A 21,101-nucleotide genomic window follows, 5' to 3' on the forward strand; every position below is an offset into this window, starting at 1 on the left:
GTTCAAAATGGATGAAAGACCTAAACATGAGACCTGAAATCATAAAAATCCTAAAAGAGAACATAGGCAGTAACTTCTCTGACACTGGCCGTAGCAATTTCTTTCTAGGTATGTCTCCTTTGGCAAGGGAAACAAAAGCAAAAATAAACTATTAAAAAATGGGCAGAAGATATGAATAGACATTTTTCCAAAGAAGACATCCAGATGGCCAACAGACACATGAAAAGATGTTCAACGTCACTCATCATCAGGGAAATGTAAATCAAAACTACAATGAGATATCACCTCACAGCTGTCAGAATGGCTAAAATCAACAACACAAGAAACAAGAGCTGTTAGCAGGATATGGAGAAAGGGGAACGCTCTTGCACTTTTGATGGGAATGCAAACTGGTATAGACACTCTGGAAAACAGTATGGAGGTTCCTCAAAAAGTTAAAAATAGAACTACCCTCTAATCCAGCAATGGTACTACTAAGTATTTATCCAAAGGATACAAAAATACTAATTCAAAGGGATACATGCACCCTAATGTTTACAGCAGCATTATCTATAATAGCCAAATTATGGAAACAGCCCCAGTGTCTATCAACTGATACATGGATAAAGCAGATGTGGTATATATACACAATGGAATATTACTCATCCATCAAAAAGAATGAAATCTTGCCATTTGCAACAATACGGATGGAGCTAGAGAGTGTAATGCTAAGTGAAATAAGTCAGTCTGAGAAAGACAAATACGGTATGATTTCATTCACATGTGGAATTTAAGAAATAAAACAAATAGGCAAAGGGGGAAAAGAGAGAAGCAAACCAAGAAACAGACTCTTAACTATGGAGAACAAACTGATGGTTACCAGAGGAGAGCTGGGTCGGGGGATGGGTAAAACAGGTGATGGGGATTACAGAGTGCACTTGTTGGGATGAGCACTGGGTGTTGCATGGAAACACTGAGTCACTATACTGTACACCTGAAACTAATATTACACCATATATTAACTAGAATTTATATAAAAACTTAAAAAATGACAACAAAAATGGTGAATTTCTACCATATCTAAAGAGCTACTGTTAAATGCTGACTCCTAGACTGTTAAAAGGGTTGACTCAATTTCCTTAACTCAGTTATTTAAAGAATATTTTTCTGTAAGATTCTACCTATAATACTATAATAAAAGAAAACAGAAAAATAGAATTTGCTTGCAGATATTAGCTGTAATTAACTGATTTCTGAAACTCAAGGGCGGCACTTATCTGTATCTTGTTTCTATTGTGCCTTATGCAGATATGCATAAGGGAAAGCTTTCATTGTTCAGAGTCAGGGCAAGAATATTAAATGTTTAAAATCAAAAGTAAGGCAACTTCAGGAATTTTGTACCATCACTGAAGTTCTAACAGGACAGTAAATTTCTTTTCATCAAAGAATATAATCACTAAAATGATTAGCTGTTTTAGATCTTTCGTCCATTAGCAACAATAATTCACAATTGACTACTCATTTCATTTGACTAGTTACTAAAAAAGCATGGCTGATTATTAGCTTTTTATCTATTTATACATTTATAACTTTGACTATTATGTAGCTTCACACGTTCTCACATTAATACAGAAAGTTAAAAAATAAACTGAAGGCCTGTAGAATTACAACTTGATACTCTAACCCAGGCTACTGAGCTTTTTGTAAAACACCTTAATAATTAACAACAACTTTAATTATACTGCATACTGTGTATCAACTTAAACATGCACTATTACTTAATTCATAAAGAAAAAATAGGTCCTTTATTAAGAACCACCAAAAATGTCTCTTCAAAATGAATTAATGAAATTAAGATATTTGTTTTCCAAAATTCTTTTATCTACTACTATATATTAGTTTCTGATACCCTCTTTCATTTATCTCAAGATCTGTCTATATTTACAGCAAGAAGATTTTTCTGCTACTGACAGATAAAATTATGAACCAAAACTAGTTTGGTTTTAAATCAAAGACAACTAGGTTTTGAATTAACAAAACAAAACAAAACCTGTTATTTACTGGAAAGTCTTCCAACATAATAAATCCAACCTAATGAAACTTTTCTATTTTAATGAGTGAGAAGTACTACAGGGAAAAGTTGTCAACCTAACATCAGGATGGGAGAGAATGGTGTCATTCTTAGTTTAACTAGGCCAACAAATCTAATAAGCCCAAAAAGAACAGTATACTTTTAACTGAGAAAGATTATGTCGGGAAGTATGATGAAAGCTACTTACATAAAGGGTTCTGACACTAAGCTACCATGTATATTCTGAAAATCTGAATTAAGTATGAAAGTACAAAAATAATTTCAGATTTAAAGAAATTTCATTTAAGTCAGTTTAAGTAAAAAACAACTCTTTTATTATCAACACAACCTGATATATGCATTACTAGTAACTTCAGTCTTAACAACTTATTTGAAATCTAATGGTTTATTTAAGAAGTAAGCACTATGGGACATCAGTCTTAAATTAAAAGGTGATAAATTATACTGTTCACTCTTTGATCCTAAATGCCACGATTGGTTCTTAACATCTCTTTTGATGTAATGATCCCAACAGTCCCCACTGCTTATTGACCAAACATTCAAAATGAGGTTATGAACAGAAAGCCCATATAGTCAAAATAACTTCCTCAGCCATCAAGATTAGCTATAACATATGTTTGGAGTATAATATCTTTGTTTTAAAATGTAAAGTAGCCAATTTTTCAACACAGTGTTCTAAATAAATGGCATTTTAAAAAGAACAAATTACTCTGAGGGAAGTTTATGCTTGCTAGAACTCTTCTTGGTAAGCCATTTCTCTTTTTGCCATGTGCTTTAAACATCTTAATAAATTCCAACACGATGACAAGAAACCACACAGTGCACCTGCGCTTTCTATCTTAATTAATCCAATAAGTACAGGCCTGCTCATTTTAATTTGTAAAGGAAATGATGATACAGTCGGTTTTAACTTAAGGTATTAATTATCTAAATAAGCAGTATTAGCTTAATGTTCCAGTAGACCTTGCCCAGATACAACCACTAAATAACATTTTCTGAGATTATAGAAGTTTTAAGCAGCATATTTGGGAAGAAGGAAGCCAAATGCTCATTCTACCTGAGGTGGCCAAATGGATTAAATTATACTGAGGAACCAATGTAGCAGTTCAGAGACACTAAAGTTTTTGTTGACTTTAGCTACTATAGGATCAATTGAATTCAGCTTAATTGCCCAGTGACTAATTAACTATTACCATTTTATTCCTACCTGTATATAAACACCTATCTTTCAAGAAGGCCATTCTCCTTTCAAAACGAAGGTTATGACTGTCTGAAATGCCTCAGGATACTGATGGTCAAAATCTTATAAAAATTCTACAGGGACCTCGACAATCACACAATAGAACTGTGCACGCGCCACACCATCTGTTGGACGCGACTGCCAGCACAGATTTCGTGAGCTGGCAAAGGACTGAAATAGTCAAGAATTCTGCAAGTATTTCAAAGTGCAGGCTTCTCATTAATTTTAATTTCCTGTTGGCTCTACAAGGAAGGAGTGCATAGTGAAAGCACAATGTGCCACATACACTCAAGCTCATGCCACATGTACACCTGTAATCATAAACCCTTATCCAGGGCTCTCCACTAAAACACTGGAGAGTCTGTGTTTATTTCTTCTTTACCCCAGAAGAAATAAATCTGAAATATCTACAGTTATCTTTTCATACTTTGTTAATACTCTTGGAAACATCTGGAAATACTTGACAATAATCACTTAATTAATGCAAAGCTAATCGATGACAATATGCTTAAATACTTCACTCAACTGAAGTGGTTTCCTCAGTCCACACAACTAGGGACTGAAGAGGACAAGAAGTTCTTTGACCAAGGAGTCCACGAGGGAAACTTCTAGCTAACATCTCTTTGAACAAGACAGAGCAGATGATACCAGGCTCCTACTCTGGTAAAAAGTGGTGATGCCGCGGGCTTCAGTCTTCACCTCAGGCTGTTGGCAGGGCCCGTGTTGCTGACTGCTTTCCCAAGGGCTGACGTCGCTACAAGTGTCTGTCTGCACGGGCTCGCGTAGTCCACCGCTGTCTCCCCTGTGGACCCTGCCTAACTGCTGGCTGCTGGAGGAGGGTGAAAAGATCTTGAGAAAGAAACATTTCTCCAGAACAAGGGACGATTCCTAAAATACACAGGGTGGCTCCAGGAGCACCTTCTCTGGGTTTGCTGCTTTCTGTGTTTTGCAGCAGTGAGGTGCTTGTTTGCAAACACCATTTGTTTCCCTAGAACACAAACTTGCCAATCCAGGAATCAGTGTAAAGTCTGAGGCAAATTTATACTCGGAGGGGAGGACTTTTTTTTTTCCCCTCCGCTACCATTACTGAGACTCTTCCTCTAGTGCTGCCCTGGGTGATTCTTGTGACCATTAGCTCAAAAGAACAACACAAATTGAATAAATATTTAAGAATCATCGTAATCAAGAAAGGTTAACTTACATTTCAGTTTGAGTCAAAGACCAAAAAATGGCTGATTTACCTAATCCCTCTTATACTAGTAATTATTGTCAATCCAATTTTTTTCATTTTTAAAAATTGGAACCAATATAGTAGGTTAACAGATGGCTTTTAAAGTTTTTGTTCTTATTCCAAAATCTTTACGTTACCCAAAATATATCTATTTAAGTATGATACTGTAATTTCTGCAAAACATGATCTACACGCTCTCTATTTAACACTAAACAATCTGGATGCTAAGGCTGTTTGGAAATAATTCTAACAAAAACTGAAACATCAGACTAGTGCTATAATAAACAGATTTGCCTTTTACATTTGTTTTAGGAATCTTCATAGGCACACCCTTTATAAACAGAATGTTTTTTAGGAGAGTTAAAACAACTGGCTCAATTAGCCCAAATATATTTTATCCTCTCTTTATATTACCTCCGAATTGGTGAAATCATAAATTAATACTCCCATCATCTCATTACAACCAGGAACACTGACATGAAACAACAGTTCACAGAAAATCCAAAAGACAGATGCTTAAAGAAAATATACAAATTATGATGCATACAGGCTTTAAGAAAAATAATGCTTCCTACCTACTCTGCACATCTGTCTAGCAAGTACCTTTCTGAATAAGCTTTGTCCTTTAGGAACATGCCCTGAATACTACAAAAGACAATGAAATGTTCTCTTTGATTTTTCTTTCTTGAAACCTACTTTCCTCAATGCAAAAGGATAAGCCTTCTATGTGCCGAAATATGGTCAAAACAACTTCAGTTGTTTTAAGCAACTTCTACTTAATAGACATAGAAACCACATAAAACCCTAGTCCTTTTGGAAGGTAGCCTTGAGACACATCATAAAGAGGGAAGATAAACACATAAACCTGAGCACACTTTATATTTTGATGAGTCACATTTTTTAACATTCTGTATCTAATGTATCATGGGATGAATAAGACCAGACTTCCCTTATCATTACCAGCTGGTGTTTTAAGTGGAAATCTGTCTTTGCTTTAAGTCCATTTCCTTACTTTGTAAGCAAAGGATTCCATCAAACCCCTTCCACTTTGTCCCGCCTTTGTTTCCTCTTTTCCTACTCCTTTAGCCCCTCTCTCACACTCTTCTTTGTCTTCTACCACGTTCACCAGACTCTTGGCAATTCTTTATTCATCCCCTCGTAATCCTTCCTTTATTCATCTCCTCTTTATACCCATTTACATTCCCCTCAGTAGCTGTGACAACATTTTCCACTTTCCTCAAAGTGATGAGAGTCGAGCAGTTCCAGCTGACAGGTGCATAAATGCTGCAGAAGAAAGATCTGCTCCAGTAACTCTGTCCCTGCCTGCCCCCCAACTCCCCTTTTAAGGCTACGTGCCCTGTATACATCAGAAAAGAAATAGGTCTGCAGAAACTGGTCCAGTCACGACCGCTTAAAGCCTCTTTCCTACTGTGAGGGCATTTTCCTTTCTTTCTTTCTTCTTCTTTTTTTTTTTTTTTTAACTTTCACCTTCTACTATCCAGTTCCTCACCTTAACCAAAAGCATTATTCTTTAATCTAGTAAGACAGCTATTTGTTTTTAAATCTTTTCTAATGTCTCCTACACTTACTCCTGTCTTTGTTGTTTCTTTTCTACTTTATTACCATATTATTTCAAGCCTGCTTCATGTAACTGATTTCCCTTACCTCTAGTCTTTTCCTATTAGTCAATCCTGCATGCTACCATCGAGATTAATATTCTAAAACACTTTCATCATGTCACTCTCCAACTTAAAAACCTTCAGTGGTTTTCTACTGTCTAGGAAATAAAAATTCAGACTTTACAATCTTCCTTGCAAGGCTTCGACCATCTGAGCCAGACCTACCTTTCCACTTTATTTATCATATCATTCCAAATGAACTTGAAAGTCCAAATTCATTTTCATCCAATACACCTTGTGGTTTCCTACTTCAAAATGTTTTACTACACACATCATTGTAGCTCCTGCCTTCCCTCCTTCTGTTACCATTACCCATCTTTCAATGCTTACAGTCCCCTCCCACGATATAATTTCACAAACTACTCCAGCCTTTACCAAGTCCCTGCTTACGTAAAACCACACGATATTTGAATTATTGCTGTGGGTTTGAATTAATTTATATCTTAACTTTATAAATTTATTTACCTATAGTGCCCAGCACAATCCAAAGCAGAGAGTAGAACATTTGTTAAATTAGTTTAATGTTTTCAAACAGATTTCGGAGTTTTCAGATAGAAGGACTCCAAAATCTATGATGACTGACAATGTTACCAAAAGTTTACTTATAGGAACTGGCCACTGGAAACTCAATGCTCTAATTCACAAAACCAGAATGAGCCTAAAAGGGACAGTGGAAAGCTACATGTCAAAAGCTGTGTGTGAAAATTTTAAAAGCTGGGTACTGAAATGGTCCTTACCAAGATCACAAATGACCTCCAACTTCCTAAATTCAATATTCTAATATCTGTTGAATTTTAATTATGACAATTTCTAGTAGAATGTTTGCTTCCACATTTTGACTACCATGAATAATGTTGCTATGAACATGAATGCACAAATCTCTGTTCAAGTCCCTGCTTTCACTTCTTTTGAGTATATACTCAGAAGAGAAATTGCTGGATCACATGGTAATTCTATGTTGAATTTTTTTGAGGAATGCCATATTGTTTTCCACAGCAGATGAACCATTTTACATTCCCACCTGCAGTGCATAAGGAAGGGCTCCACTTTCTCCATATTCTCACCAACACTTATTTGCTCTCTTTCTCTGTGTTTATATAATATCCATCTTGATGAGTGTGAAGTGGTATCTCACTGTGATTTTTTGATTTGCATTTCCCTAATGATTAGTGATATTGAGTGTCTTTTTATTTGTCGCCCACTTATGTATCTTCTTTGGAAAAATATTTGAGTCCTTCACTCATTTTTTAACTTGGTTGGTTGTTTTTTTGCTGTTGAATTGTAGTAGTTCTTTATATATCCTGAATGTTACCCCTTGTCAGGTATGTGATTTGCAAATGTTTTCTTCCATTCCACGGGTTGCCTTTTCACTCTATTGATAGTTTTCCTAGGTGTACAAAATCTTAATATAGCCTAGTTTATCTATTTTGTTGTTGTTGTTGTTCCCTGTGCTTTTGGGGTCATTCCCAAGAAATTACTGCCAAATCCAATGTCATAAAGATTCTCTTATGTTTTCTTCTAAGAGTTTTATAGTTTTAGTTCTTATGTTTGGATCTTTGATTCATTTTGAGTTAATTTTTGTACATAATGTAAGGTAAGGGCCCAACCTCATTCTTTTGCATGTGGCTAACCAGTTTTCTCAGCATCATTTCTTTGACAAGGCTGTCCTTTCCCCATTGAATGGTCTCGGTACCCTTGTCAAAAACCATTTGACTATAACTGGGACAGTTTATTTCTGGGCTCTCTATTCTACTCCATTGGTCTATATGTCTGTCTTGTTTTGATTACTGTAGCTTTGTAGTAAGTTTTGAAAGCAGTTAAGTATGAGACCTCCAACTTCATTTCTCCTTTTCAAGATTGTTTTGACTATTTGAGTCCCTTGAAATTCCATATGAATTTTAGGATGGATTTTTCTATTTCTGAAAAAAAAAAGTCACTGGGATTTTGACAGAGATTACACTAAATCTGTAGATTGCTTTGGACAATACTGACATCTTAACAATATTAAATCTTGTAATCCATGAACACGAAATATCTTTCCATATATTGGTGTCTTTTATTTCTTTCAGCAACACTTTGTAGTTTTCAGTGTTTTAAGTCTTTCACCTCCTTGGTTAAGATTATTCCTAAGTATTCATTCTTTTTGATGTTATTATTAATGGACACTGTGCAGGTTCTAGGCATAGGTCTGAAGAGGCCTTACAACTTCTGCTGTCACCCTCTTGGTAGGCTGCTACCACCGCATAAAAATGCCAGGCTTGCCTGATAGCATCATATGGCCTAGCCTAGCGTGGGCACCACTGTCAGACACAAGAGTGAGGTAATTTTAGAGAGATCATTCAGATCCAGTCAAGCGGCCAAATGAGAGACCCCAGGTGAGACCAGCAGAAGAACCACTCAGCTGAACTTAGTCACAATGCACACCCACAAAATTGTGAACAAATAAAAAGTTGCTATTTTAAGCCACTAAGTTTTGGGAATGGTAGCAAAGACTAACTGAAGCAGAATTAAATCGTTTTACTTGCTCTTTCTTAACCAAGATAACTTATTCATTACTTTCTAGCTCATTTCAAACTGTTTCCCAGGCTATTAAGATTTATTCCAACTGAGACAAGACAGAGTTCTTTGATGCTAAACACTTTACATAATTCATCATGTTCGTGAATGATTTAAAGCTTGAATGTCAGCATTCTAAATAATTTATGATTTTTTAAAAAGTAGATGGCTTAAAATGAAATCTTACCAGAACTACAGATAATACAGATTTTATTTTCTAATATCTAACTTCAAAATTGAAAAAACAAAAATAAGCAGATGTTACAATTAATGTTTTCAGGCAAACTTGTGCCATTGCTAATATTTGCTGGCAAGTCATACTAACTATACTGGGGACAGATTTTGAAACTTTAGTATCATATGATTATTTAAAAGCACAAATAATCACAATATTTAGGAGAAAAGTACTTAACATCAAAAATATTTATAATCCCAAAGCATTTAGAGGCATATTGATGAAGCAAAACAGCTTATTATTACTTAAAAATTTTAAAGATAAATATATCTAAAATTCTATTCACTTATAAATGTATTAATATATATAGCTATAAAGGATTGTACTTATTTTATGTGGAAAAAATCTTACAGAACAGAACAATATGTAAAAGTAACATTATTTAAAACATGCTAAAGTAAAAATTTACTTCAAAAAAACTTCTACTCCATCAAAGAACTCATTTTGAGAATTTACTCCCTCAAGATGTGGAAACAGTTGCTTCAGAACTGTATACCTATAATATACACATTTCTTTAAAAGAAATGAATAATAAGGAGCAGGGCAGAAGAAATAAAGAGAAAATATAACAAAGAAGCAATAAGGCACAGTTTTATATTGACATTTACATGCTAACTAGATATACAATAGGACTATTATTTCTGACAAACCAAGTGGAATTAACACTTACTCAAGTAGAAACTAATTCAATTAACTTTCAAAGTTGAGGCAAATGTCTCAAAGTCTATGTCATAAATACCTTTGCATCATTTATTTTGGAAACTGAATTTACTGTCAGAGTAATAGTAATTATACTGTCAGAGTATCTCATATTTGCATTACTTTAAAAACGTTTTTTGACATAGTTGTTATTTTAAAGAGTCCTAAACATTTCTCTAAATTTGGGCTCTGATATAAGCAATTATTTACATTTTTCTGCAAGTGCCTGTCTACAAGCAAACTACAGTTTCACCATTCCTCTACCCACATATATAGCTATATGCTGAATATTAATACACAGTCTAAATTTTATAAAGACACACAAACTGTGCTTCTCAATGTGATGGTAAAATGAAGAAGGATAAAACACAAATGGAAGAATTAAAATGTACTTACAAAGTCAAAGTCTCCATCTTGAGGAACTTTCCAGTTATCAGGAAAAACATTTTTGGACATAGGGAAGGGTTCATGCATGTTCTGATTACAGTTTTCATGACTCTTATTCTTGAAGTCCTGTTTATCAAAGTAGTCCATGAAAGACGGTCTTTGTACTTGTGGTGAAGTTGCATTTCCTTAGGTAAACAAAGAACACAGGGAGGGTATAAATTTTTATATTTAAAGAAGTATGGCTCTTATTGAAGTATGAAGTTTTTTTTTATTCAGCAATATAATACATTTGCACTGGTCAGATTCAAGGCCAATACTGTCAATTTAATGAAGAACAAAGTAAAATGAAACAATGAAAAAACAAAAATAGCCAGGCCACATAAGAATTCAACTAATGATCAGGCAGAGAGCTACAATATTCTTAGATTGTAGAAACACTTCAGAATTTTGGCAAGAATTATCATAATTTTATTAAAAATCATTTCAAGTATATTTGAAATTTGTCAAATGAAGTAAAATGTTAAAACCTAAGTGTTTAGTTGTAAATATGTAAGCTTGCATTGTTATTGTCATTGTGCACCACTATAAACTCAAGAAGTTATAAGGACTTACCCAGGTTTATCTTAAATGTCTTCCTTCTGGTCTTTCTAGCTGATTCCACCTCATCCTGGACTCCCATGGTTTCACCTACCATATTTATGTCTGACTCTTAACTCCCAGACCTTGCTTCTAAGTTCTATTTCTAGAGTTCTGCCATATTTTTTTTTAAGTCAGAAAACCAATTTTTTTATTTCTAAAGCTCGCTTCTAAGTTCTATCTCTAACTTTCCTGCTGCTTACTATTGGACACCTCATCTGAGGTGAGTTATTGTTACCTCAAACCTCCCAGTTCTAAAGCCAAAGTAAGTTCTAAAGCTCAATGTCCATAAGGCTCATCCATGTTGTAGCATGTGTTAGAATTCCTTTCCTTTTTAAGCTAAATAATATTCCATTGTATGTATATGTCACATTTTGTTTATCCATTTATCTGGCAATGAATACCTGAGTTGCTTCCATCTTTTGACTATCGTTGCTGCAATGAACATTGGTTGTATAAATAGCTCGAGACCCTGCTGATTATATGTTTTTAAGGTAACTATTCTTTTAAGTTAACCAAGTTTTTCTCTCTACATCTGCAGATCTTTATTTGCAAGTGATGTTATTTTTTAATACCTACCCAGAGGCCTTTTTCATTTTCTCACTGGTGTTTTGATGGTTGAATGTAATCCCTGATCAAGTGAGTCATTACGATACAATGTAAGCAAACAAGAATAATTATTAGTAAAAGTAATGTTTCTTTTTTATTTTTAGCCTATGAATTATGCCTTTTATATATTTTTTTGAGCTTACCTTTTCATTAAACTGTAAGTTCCCTAATGTAGGAACCCAAATAATTTCACAAATAACTACGAGCATCACTGAGTGTTTTTGATTATCCACCCAGATGTTCAACATCGATGGCATGAGGAAGAGCTAATGAGATGGTATGTGGCTTTTCAACATCATTACTTTTGAATTAGTAGAGGCTGCTAGTATTTCTTTACTAGCAACTGTCTATTGGCAATAATAAATTTGAGAAATTGTGACTACTACAATTTTTAGAATGATCTGTCCCAGTGAAGTCAGAAGGAATCTGATATTCAGAATATGCATGTGTTAGTGGAAAAAAAAGAAAAAAAAACTGTTTATCTGAAGACTCATTCTTGAGGGGAGGGGGTGGGGGGATGGGTTAGCCTGGTGATGGGTATTAGAGAGGGCACGTATTGAATGGAGCACTGGGTGTTATACGCAAACAATGAATCATGGAACACTACATCAAAAACTAATGATGTAATGTATGGTGATTAACATAATAAAATAAAATTAAAAGAAAAATAAAGACTCATCCTCCAATTAGAGCTGCTCAGGCTTTAGAAAGCTTGAAAATAAGTGTGACAAGACATCTGTGACCCAAATGGTACTTCCTGAAAAGATACTGAGGCATTCCATCAAAATTAGGATAGTATAAAACATCAATAGTCACAGTAAACTTTCAGGACTTAGAACATTCTCATATCTCAAATACAAAATCCATGAAAAAAGAACTCCTTAGGGGCAGTGTATCAAGATAACAGCCAAAGCTGCCTTTAGATTCCCTGTCGGAGCAGACTTTAGTGGTATGTTAAAAATGAACAAAATACAGGAGAAAAGGTATATTTTAATGATCAACACATGTAATATAAAGATTTTGTGTTTATGATACTTTATCTTCAACTTTCCTCCCTAAAATCTCCTTCTGTTAAAAAAAGAAATCGGTTAATCTGACAAGGTTAAATTACTGACATTTGGATGGGACATATACGTTCCATTAACATTTTCAACAGATTTTAAGAACCCTCAATTCGTCTCTGGGCCTTATCATTATAAGACATCTTTCTCAATCTTTAGAATTGAAATTTGGTTCCTATGGCAACCTTTTATTCCAAATTAAATCCAGGAATTTCATCTCAATTATTCTCCACCTGTGCCCTTTGTATGAGAATAAAAAAGAAAATATTACAAGTGTAGCTCAGTAAATTTTCTATAAAATAACTGAGTAAATCAAATGATTGAGGGAAGAAAGATACTCCCTCAAATAAAACCTTTCTTTGCTCAGTATTCTTTTCTTTTTTTCCTTTAGGAATAATTTTATAACAGGATTATTTATTTGTGTTGTAAGTTCTTATTTTAACCAGCTAGTCTTAGGATGGGTTACATGTACAAAGATCTCAAAACTTTGACATTTGGTACAAGACAGAGTTAGCAATGTTTATATAGTAAAATCAGAATCAGAGAGAGTAAAAATGGGTTCATTGGGAACTAATTCCTGGGAAAGTAAGAAATCCATGAGGATCACAATTACTAGCTGCATCTGACAAATATAGAGAATGTTTCATTGAAGCAAACTTCTAGATAGCATTCTTTAAAAAAGAAATTTCGCATATGGAGGTGCTTTGAGAAAAACAAGACAAAACAAAAGCATATTACGACACCATGAATCCACCGAGGAAAACAGCTCTCCCTGACCCCTGCTCCTCCCGGCTTCCTCCACCAGGCCAGGCTCACACTGCTCTTCGTCCCTTTCCTTCCGATCAACACTGGCTTCATCACAGAGACTCTAGCCAGCCTTCCTTGTTTTCTCCTCACCTAGGAGGTATGAAACTCTTCATCCCAGAATCTTCACCAGTGTCCTGGTGCTGCACTGTAACAGTCGGGATCTTTGGATATACCAGTGACTCTTAATTCAGACCTCTGTATCTGAGTAAATACAAGATTAATCTTTTCTTCCTGGAAACTAATATTTATAGAGTAGCTATTCTAACAGGGCCTACATTTTAAGAGCAGCAACATGCACAGGAAAGGGGAGGAGAAAAATAAAATCTCTGAAGTTGCTCTTCCAATACAGAGAATAAAGTGGGGGAAAACTTTAGTCATTATAAAAACCTTCACAACAAAAAGTAAGATGGGCTTGGTAGGCACTTCCTTTAGAGATGCAGAGTAAGGAAAAAGGATAAAGCCAGACAGTATTCTTGCCTGCAATGAGTCAGAAGAGTAAAAGCATGGTCAGAAATGAGTAGTGACTATAAAAAGGGAAGAGACAGTCTGAAGAAAAAAAAACACTAAGAAATTTCATCCCGGGAATCTACACTTACATCCCAACAGTCCTGTGCTGGTCCTAACTGTGTCTTAATCAGGAGCTTCTATCATGAGACATATGAGCCAGCAATAGTGTCCCAGGGTCTCAAAGTGAAAAATCTGCCTACCTAATATCTATAGACCCTCCCTTCTTTGAGGAGAGGAATGGCCGGGTAACACAATTCTGACCAATGACACTGAAGAAGAGGATTTCTGGGAAAGCTCTATTTTCTTGTTATGGGTTCTACCCCACCCCGTTTCTTCTTGCTCTTTCCTCCTGCCTGGATGCCTGGAATGTAGACTTGATGGCTGAAAATTTAACAGTTATTCTGTAAGAAGGAGGACGAGGGAAGAGTAATACCTCAAAGATGGTGTCACAGAAACAATCTGTAATGACAGCATGAAATCACTCTACCAATGCAGGACACTCTGTTTTTGGATTTCTTATTAAATGAGAAAAGAAATTAATCCTATTTTGTTAAAACCACTATTATTTGGGTTTTGGGTACATAGAGCCAACTTCAGTCCCTAATTGATACTTTTCTGTTCCCAAGTGGAGGACGTAGGAACTGGTAGTTTTACGACAGGAACACCCCAATTTGAAACCTGAAATCTACTATTCCACACAGTGGTTTAATTTTCACTGCGTTTCAGATACACCATAATTTTAAGTGTCTTTTACAGGCTGGCTTAAAAACCTACGGTAAAATGCCTGTTGGGTTCCACACTCAAAATTTTGGAAACTAACCTGTTCCTCAGTTAGAAATAAACATTCCCACAGAGAGTTAACAAAAGTCTAAAAACCAACTTAAATAAAAGAAGGCAGTCTATTCCATTAGATTTTTCTTTTTGGATGACTTTATAACAAGACTTTATAACAATTATGCTGATACATCATTTTTTACTCAAATGTATGTGCTTATAGTTCCAAATATTTTCCATTTAAGACAGTATTAACATTTAGAACTTATCTTTGTTATATGTAAAGAAAATTTTAAAAACAACTTTTGAAAATTTCTAAGGACAAAAATAGGTTAGGTTTGTTTTAAAAGTTATGGGGTGGGGGGCAGCTGTAATTGCCTAGTAATGTTTAACTACACAATGTCAAACACATGCCCACGGCATGCAACGGAGTCTCCATGGAGATGCATGTTCACAGAAGTGTGGGACAGACAGGATGATGTTTCCGACTTACAACTTATTTTTTAAAAAAGGAAAAAAAAATAGTAGGTCCTTCAACAGAAGAGTGAAGCACAAAGTCTCAAGGTTGTAAGCTCTGTCTTACGTGATTATGGTTGCTATGGCAAATACTTTTTTTAAACACAGAAAGAATAGTCACATTAAATTGACAACAATTTCTCCAGTTGCAGCTGAATTCTGACCCCAGCTTATAAAAATATATTTTTATTTTAATAATAAATTTAATGTTCCAAATGACCTCGTTCCTTAATTTTGGCCCCAATTCCTTCAACTACTTGCTGTGGAACTAAAAATTCTGTAGCAATAAAGAATAAAATAATCACCACTCAATCCCTTTGTGCATGTGAAATTTTAAAGAAAAAAAATGCTTTCCTTCTCCTTCACACATTCCCCAGAACATGTGCAAGGAAACTAAATTGTGTGAATATAATACCTGGAACAAATATGCCAGTCTACCCACAATTAGTCATTAACTTTCTTAATTTGCACATGTCTTCTAAACAGGTAAAATGCCTTCATGGAAATTTAAATATAGAAAGGAATTTCTAAAATACTTTAACAAAATGTAATTTGTTTAATTTTTAATTTTTTAACATAATTATGACAAAGACACTTAAGTATAGGGAATAAAACAACAATTAATCACAACTTTAGCGTAAGATATTTCGACATCAAAGGGATTTATGAATATTACCTAATTTGTTCTTCTAAAAATATTTTAAGATGTGGGTGTTCCACCTGATTAATGATCTTGGAAATATGTCCTTTAATTTGTTGCCAAGAGTATGGTGAATACATATAAAAACCAGGATGTTAATACAGAAGCTACTGACATCAGCTTTTTCTTAACTTCATCAGACTATTTTAAAACAAAGGAGGATACAAACAACATGGAGAAGATCCAGAGGCTGTTCATAAAAAAGATTAAAAGCTTAGAAAATAATACCCACACAAAGGTTAAAGGGACTGAAATGAACAGCCAGAAAAAGTCTGAAGATACAATTTAATAAGTATCCAAGTGTATATGAAGGGTTCTTCCACAGAAAATAGTGACCAGCTGTTTTCCATCTTCAATGAGGGCAGAATAAAGGGAAACAGACAGATTGAAGCCCAAGGATTTTAGGTAAATAAAAGGGATGATTTCCTGTGTGAGTAATGACCATTGTAATGGCCACTGTGTGTCTATGGAAACCCTTTCTTCAGAGGCCTTTACAAGAAAGATTTTCATTTGTACAAGGAAGACTCCTATTTACATGCTTGTCTGTGCTTTTGCTAGTAAAAGAGGTATCCTATGACCAAAATACTACACTAACAGGTCCAAACCACAGTAGCCACACATTAGCGGGATATTTTGTACCTCTGTAAAGGAAAACCAAGGGCTGCTAACTATCCAGTATTATTATGGGTATTTGCACCCAGCTGCAGTGGGGAGCTGTAGTTTACTGTTGTCACCTTTATTGTTACGTCATGCGCTAGATCAATCTTAAAGATGCTTAAGATGCATACGGCATCAGTTAAAGAAGCATACAGAAGTTTTTCATGAAAGAATGGTAAGATCTCTGATGTGGGAATGGGATTTCCCCTACACACTCTGGTTAATTGTTTCTTCGCAATCAAATTCCATCCTTAGCAATTTACTCCTTTGGCCCAAAGCTCTGTAATTTGAGGGGGAACTCATGAACATAAAACATTATTAATCATTTTATAATAACATATCTGATACTTTCCTAAAATAGGTTTGGGGAGGAAGAAGGAAGGAAAGGAACCGAACCAGGGCTTGGAGAGAAGATGTCACTAAGCAAAGAATGGGACATGGAAGATGTTGGTCAGAGCAAATGGTCTCTCACTTACAATTTCATCCAGGGACATTAGATGAATGAGGGAACAGGAATACCCAATGGTCAGTCTCCCCTTCTTGGTACCTCTCCTAAACCCTTTCTTTTAAAATCAATCTAGAACCTATTTCCAGGATAAACTCCTAAAAATCTGAAGCAGAACCTAATTTTTTTTCTCTTAGTAATTAAGTGATACTACATAAATGTACTGTCCAAAATGAAACAATAAACTGTGATATATTTTAAAAGTCACTATGTATTACAGGCATATGAAAAAAAGACATTTTAAAAATACATATTCAATTACAATTAGTTAACCCAATATTCAATCATTGATAAAAAAAAGATAAACAGGTTATGAAAGGTTAGTATAAATAAACAATGTAAAACCTAAACATGACCAGTTATTCCTCCACCCGCTCTTTTTTTTTTTTAAGTAGACTCCACACCCAATGTGGAGCCCAATGCAGGGCTCAAACTCACCACCCTGAGACCAAGATGTGAGCTGAGCTCAAGAGTCGGACGCTTAACAGACTGAGCCACCCAGGCGCCCCTCCTCTACCCATTCTTAATACAACATGGCCTCCGTTTTACTTTACCATCTGGCTCACTCTCTGCTGAATATGCTCCACTGTGTCTCCACCCTTCGTAAATATTCTAGGTAAGTTCTAGGCCCTAAGAGCCGAGTGAAGCTGCTTATTTCCTCGTTCTAAAAAATGGTTATCAGTCCTAGCCACACCTCAGAAGTACTTGTACAGTTTTGCTGTTTTGATTTTTTGGTTTTTTTTATTATGTTAATCACCATACATTACATCATTAGTTTTTGATGTAGTGTTCCATGATTCACTGTTTGCATATAACACCCAGTGCTCCATGCAGAACGTGCCCTCTTTAATACGCATCACCAGGCTAACCCATCCCCCCACCCCCCTCCCCTCTAGAGCCCTCAGTTTGTTTCTCAGAGTCCATAGTCTCTCATGGTTCGTCTCCCCCTCTGATTTCCCCCCTTCATTTTTCCCTTCCTACTATCTTCTTTTTTTTTTTTTAAACATATAATGTATTATTTGTTTCAGAGGTACAGGTCTGTGATTCAAAAGTCCTACACAATTCACAGTGCTCACCATAGCACATATGTTTTATTGTTTAGAGATGCCCAGGCCCTACTCTGGTCTGCAGAACCCGCATCTCTGAGGGGCTACTGCTATGATGGACACTTGTGAGGTTAGTTACATGGACCCAGGAGCAGGATTTATCTTGTAAATCAAGCCCACTGCTCCGGCCTGTGGAGATTTCTGAGGATCCTGATCATGTCTTAAAATGTATTTTTATTTTGCTCCACTTCATGTCATTTGCAATTCTAACAGACTTTCATTCTATAGCTTCATCCAAGTTTCTGTAAAAAATGTTGAGCCTAGCCAGAGCTGACGCCTAAGCCCTGGAGCATCAATGAGAAATCTTCTCGTTGACAATTTATGATTTAACACTATGGTTGACTGAAATCTAGCAACCGCCGCATTGCCTCTGGAGAGCTAAACACTGCATTTCCCAGAACTCCCTGCACCTTATCCTGAATAACGCACTTTCTCATGAGTGGGAAAGCAAGAGGTGAGGCAGAGGCCGTGAGCCTCTGGCAGGCGCGGTTACGAAGCTGTGAGGGCCTGAGAGCAGCATGCCAGCATCCAGTCACCAGCCTCCCAGGTGCAGGAGCACTGGTAGCGTCCATGTCCCACAAGAGCAACAGGGACCGAGCTCAGTCTGTAGTACTGAACTCCAGAGGCCAGTGGCAGCCTCTGGATTCACTGCCTTCCTGACGACAGCAGCCGTAGTAGGTTCCAGGCAGGGTCGCTTCTGGGATGTAGGAGTCATTCCTGGAGGCCTGGTCTACACACAGCCCTCTCCTCCAACCTTTCCACTGATTTTGTTAATATTCACATCTCTGACTTAAATCTCTTTATGTTTAAAACACCTAGAGCAGTTTCTGTGTCCTCCAATCAACCCTGACTGATACAAGCCTATTTAGGTATAACCGTTCAACCCTCATAGCAGAACTATCAGCTACTTCATACTACACAGTGTCTACAAGGATCTCTTCAGAGACCTTGTCAAATACCTTTCCGAACTCCTAAAACACAATATCCAAACCTAGCACTTCCTCTGACCTAGAAGCTTAGCAATGCTGTCTAAAAAAGGAAATAATATTATTCTGAGATGATTTGGTCCCAGCAACCTATGTGGAGTTATAATGATCCAGGTCTCCTTTCCTAAAGGATTCATAGATGTTTTAGACTCCTGTCCAAGAGGGATGTCAAGTTCACCAGCCCCTGAGTAATGATATGATTTGGGGGCCAAACCTGGGTCTATCGACTGGTTCCACCGCTTACTTGCTGTGAGGCCTTGGACGAATCACTTCACATTGCCAAGCCTCAGTTTCCGTAGGGGCAAATGGTAGTAACAATGCTACTCTACAGGGTCCTTGTGGGGGGGTCAGTGAGATCATGTATGCAAAGTCCTAAGCACAATGTTGGCCCATGCCAGACCCTCCACTGATGACAGCTATAATTTCAGAAATCCACATTTTTTCTGAAAATAAAAAATAATAAAATTCAAATTCACTCTTTCATGCTTCTGTGTTACTTTTTACCATCCTTCTCAAAGAGACATCAAATTTCACAAATAAGGTAATATAGTTCTCCAACTTGCAAGTTATCTCAACACATATTACTCATCATACTCCTACTTAAGAGATATCAGATCAGCTGAGTGCTCCCTCACCATTTCCTCCTCATCTTGCCATTCAAATCACTCACATTTATGTCTGTGCTACCTTGAATTTGTGAGGAGTGCAGGGACCAAGAATGGAGGCAGGGGATCAATTAGGAAACCTTTCACATGACAGACTATGAGGATCTACACTACAGAAATGCAAGCAGAGACGGTAGGAAGAGAACAGAGATATTCAGGAGGCGGAACTCATGAGATGATGTTCATTCAGTGAGGGGTGAGGAAGAAAGAGAAGTTAAGGATGGCTTAATTTTTCTATCTTATGATGTTCATTCAGTGAGGGGTGAGGAAGAAAGAGAAGTTAAGGATGGCTTAATTTTTCTATCTTATACCAAAGTCTATGTCTAAAACACCTATATAGCTTTTCTACGTTCTCACGTGATAATGTTTAATTTTTTTCTCTATGAAAAATTTTTTTCTCTATGAAGCAGAAAGCAAGGTCATCTATTGAAACTGAGAGGAGAAGTGGCAGGAAGAAATTTCGTGAAGTCTAAAATAGCCACTTTGTAGGAGAAAGAGCTGAAGGAGAGAAACAGGCCTCTAGGAAAGTTCTGAGGGCCCAAGTGGTTATCTTCATCTGTACAGATCTGAGATTGCTTCCATCAGCACTCAGCAGCCATGGTGAAGATGCATAGAAGATGGACAAACAGACTGATCCACAGTCACATTTTGCCGGGAGGGAAAAAGAAAGAGAATAGGGCAGAGAAATTAAGGATATGAATGAGGGAGTGGCTAAAGCCAAGAAGCATAATCTCTAACCTGACTGGAGAGTGTGGCTCTTCCTCAGATACCAACAGAGACAGTTCCCTCCCAGCAACTAGAGCTACCAATCCAGCCCCACCTCTGTAAGACCAGAAAGTTCCACCACAGAAAACAGAACTGTGTAGATCTAAGCTGAACAAGGTAAAAGACCCCAGTCTTCTCTTTGCTGAAACAACCACTTTCCCAGAGCTACTCCCAAAGAAACAATCTCTATTATCTCAGAAATGTGATGACAATGGATTCTTGACCTTCCTCATCCACTCCTTCAGGATGCAAAGTCCCAAATGTTGATTTCCTTAATGACAACTAACCTGCTTATACCTACTGTCAAACATTCATAATTCCAACTGGATAAAACACAATATATAAGGATAGAGAGAGCCATCTGACTCTGGTGCCAGAGTGTAAAAGACCTGGGTTGCCAGGCAGAAGCCTGGACATCCCCTGGGCTCCGAGGAGGCCCCAGGGAGATGTGAGTGGGATCAGTGGGAGAGGGAGGGTGAAAGCGATGCCATCGCTGCTGAAAACAGGTTTCGAGAGTTCTTCTGGAGACATGCCCTCATACCCACTTTTTTAAAAAACAGATCAAATTTTAAGTATTTTTTGTCACTTTTCTCTACTTCCCTTCAAAAGATCTTTTAATAACTTTGCTTCTGATCCCAGGCTCCTGGGATCGAGCCCTGCATCAGGCTCTCTGCTCAGCGGGGAGCCTGCTTCTCCCTCTCCCTCTATC

General features: G+C 36.5%; 1 protein-coding gene across 2 annotated transcripts in view; it reads right to left on the bottom strand.

The window, feature by feature from the left end:
* The window catches only part of STK3 (serine/threonine kinase 3), a 271,067-nt gene that overhangs the window by 57,432 nt on the left and 192,534 nt on the right, over positions 1-21,101 (bottom strand). For both annotated transcript variants that reach the window (XM_032421540.1, XM_032421541.1), the window contains one exon: positions 10,108-10,283. In XM_032421540.1, the coding sequence (XP_032277431.1) occupies positions 10,108-10,283 (176 nt within the window). The remainder of the gene's footprint in view (positions 1-10,107; positions 10,284-21,101) is intronic.

Source organism: Phoca vitulina, unplaced genomic scaffold (assembly GCF_004348235.1).
Source record: "Phoca vitulina isolate PV1807 unplaced genomic scaffold, GSC_HSeal_1.0 scaffold25, whole genome shotgun sequence".
Classification (NCBI taxonomy): Eukaryota; Metazoa; Chordata; class Mammalia; order Carnivora; family Phocidae; genus Phoca; species Phoca vitulina.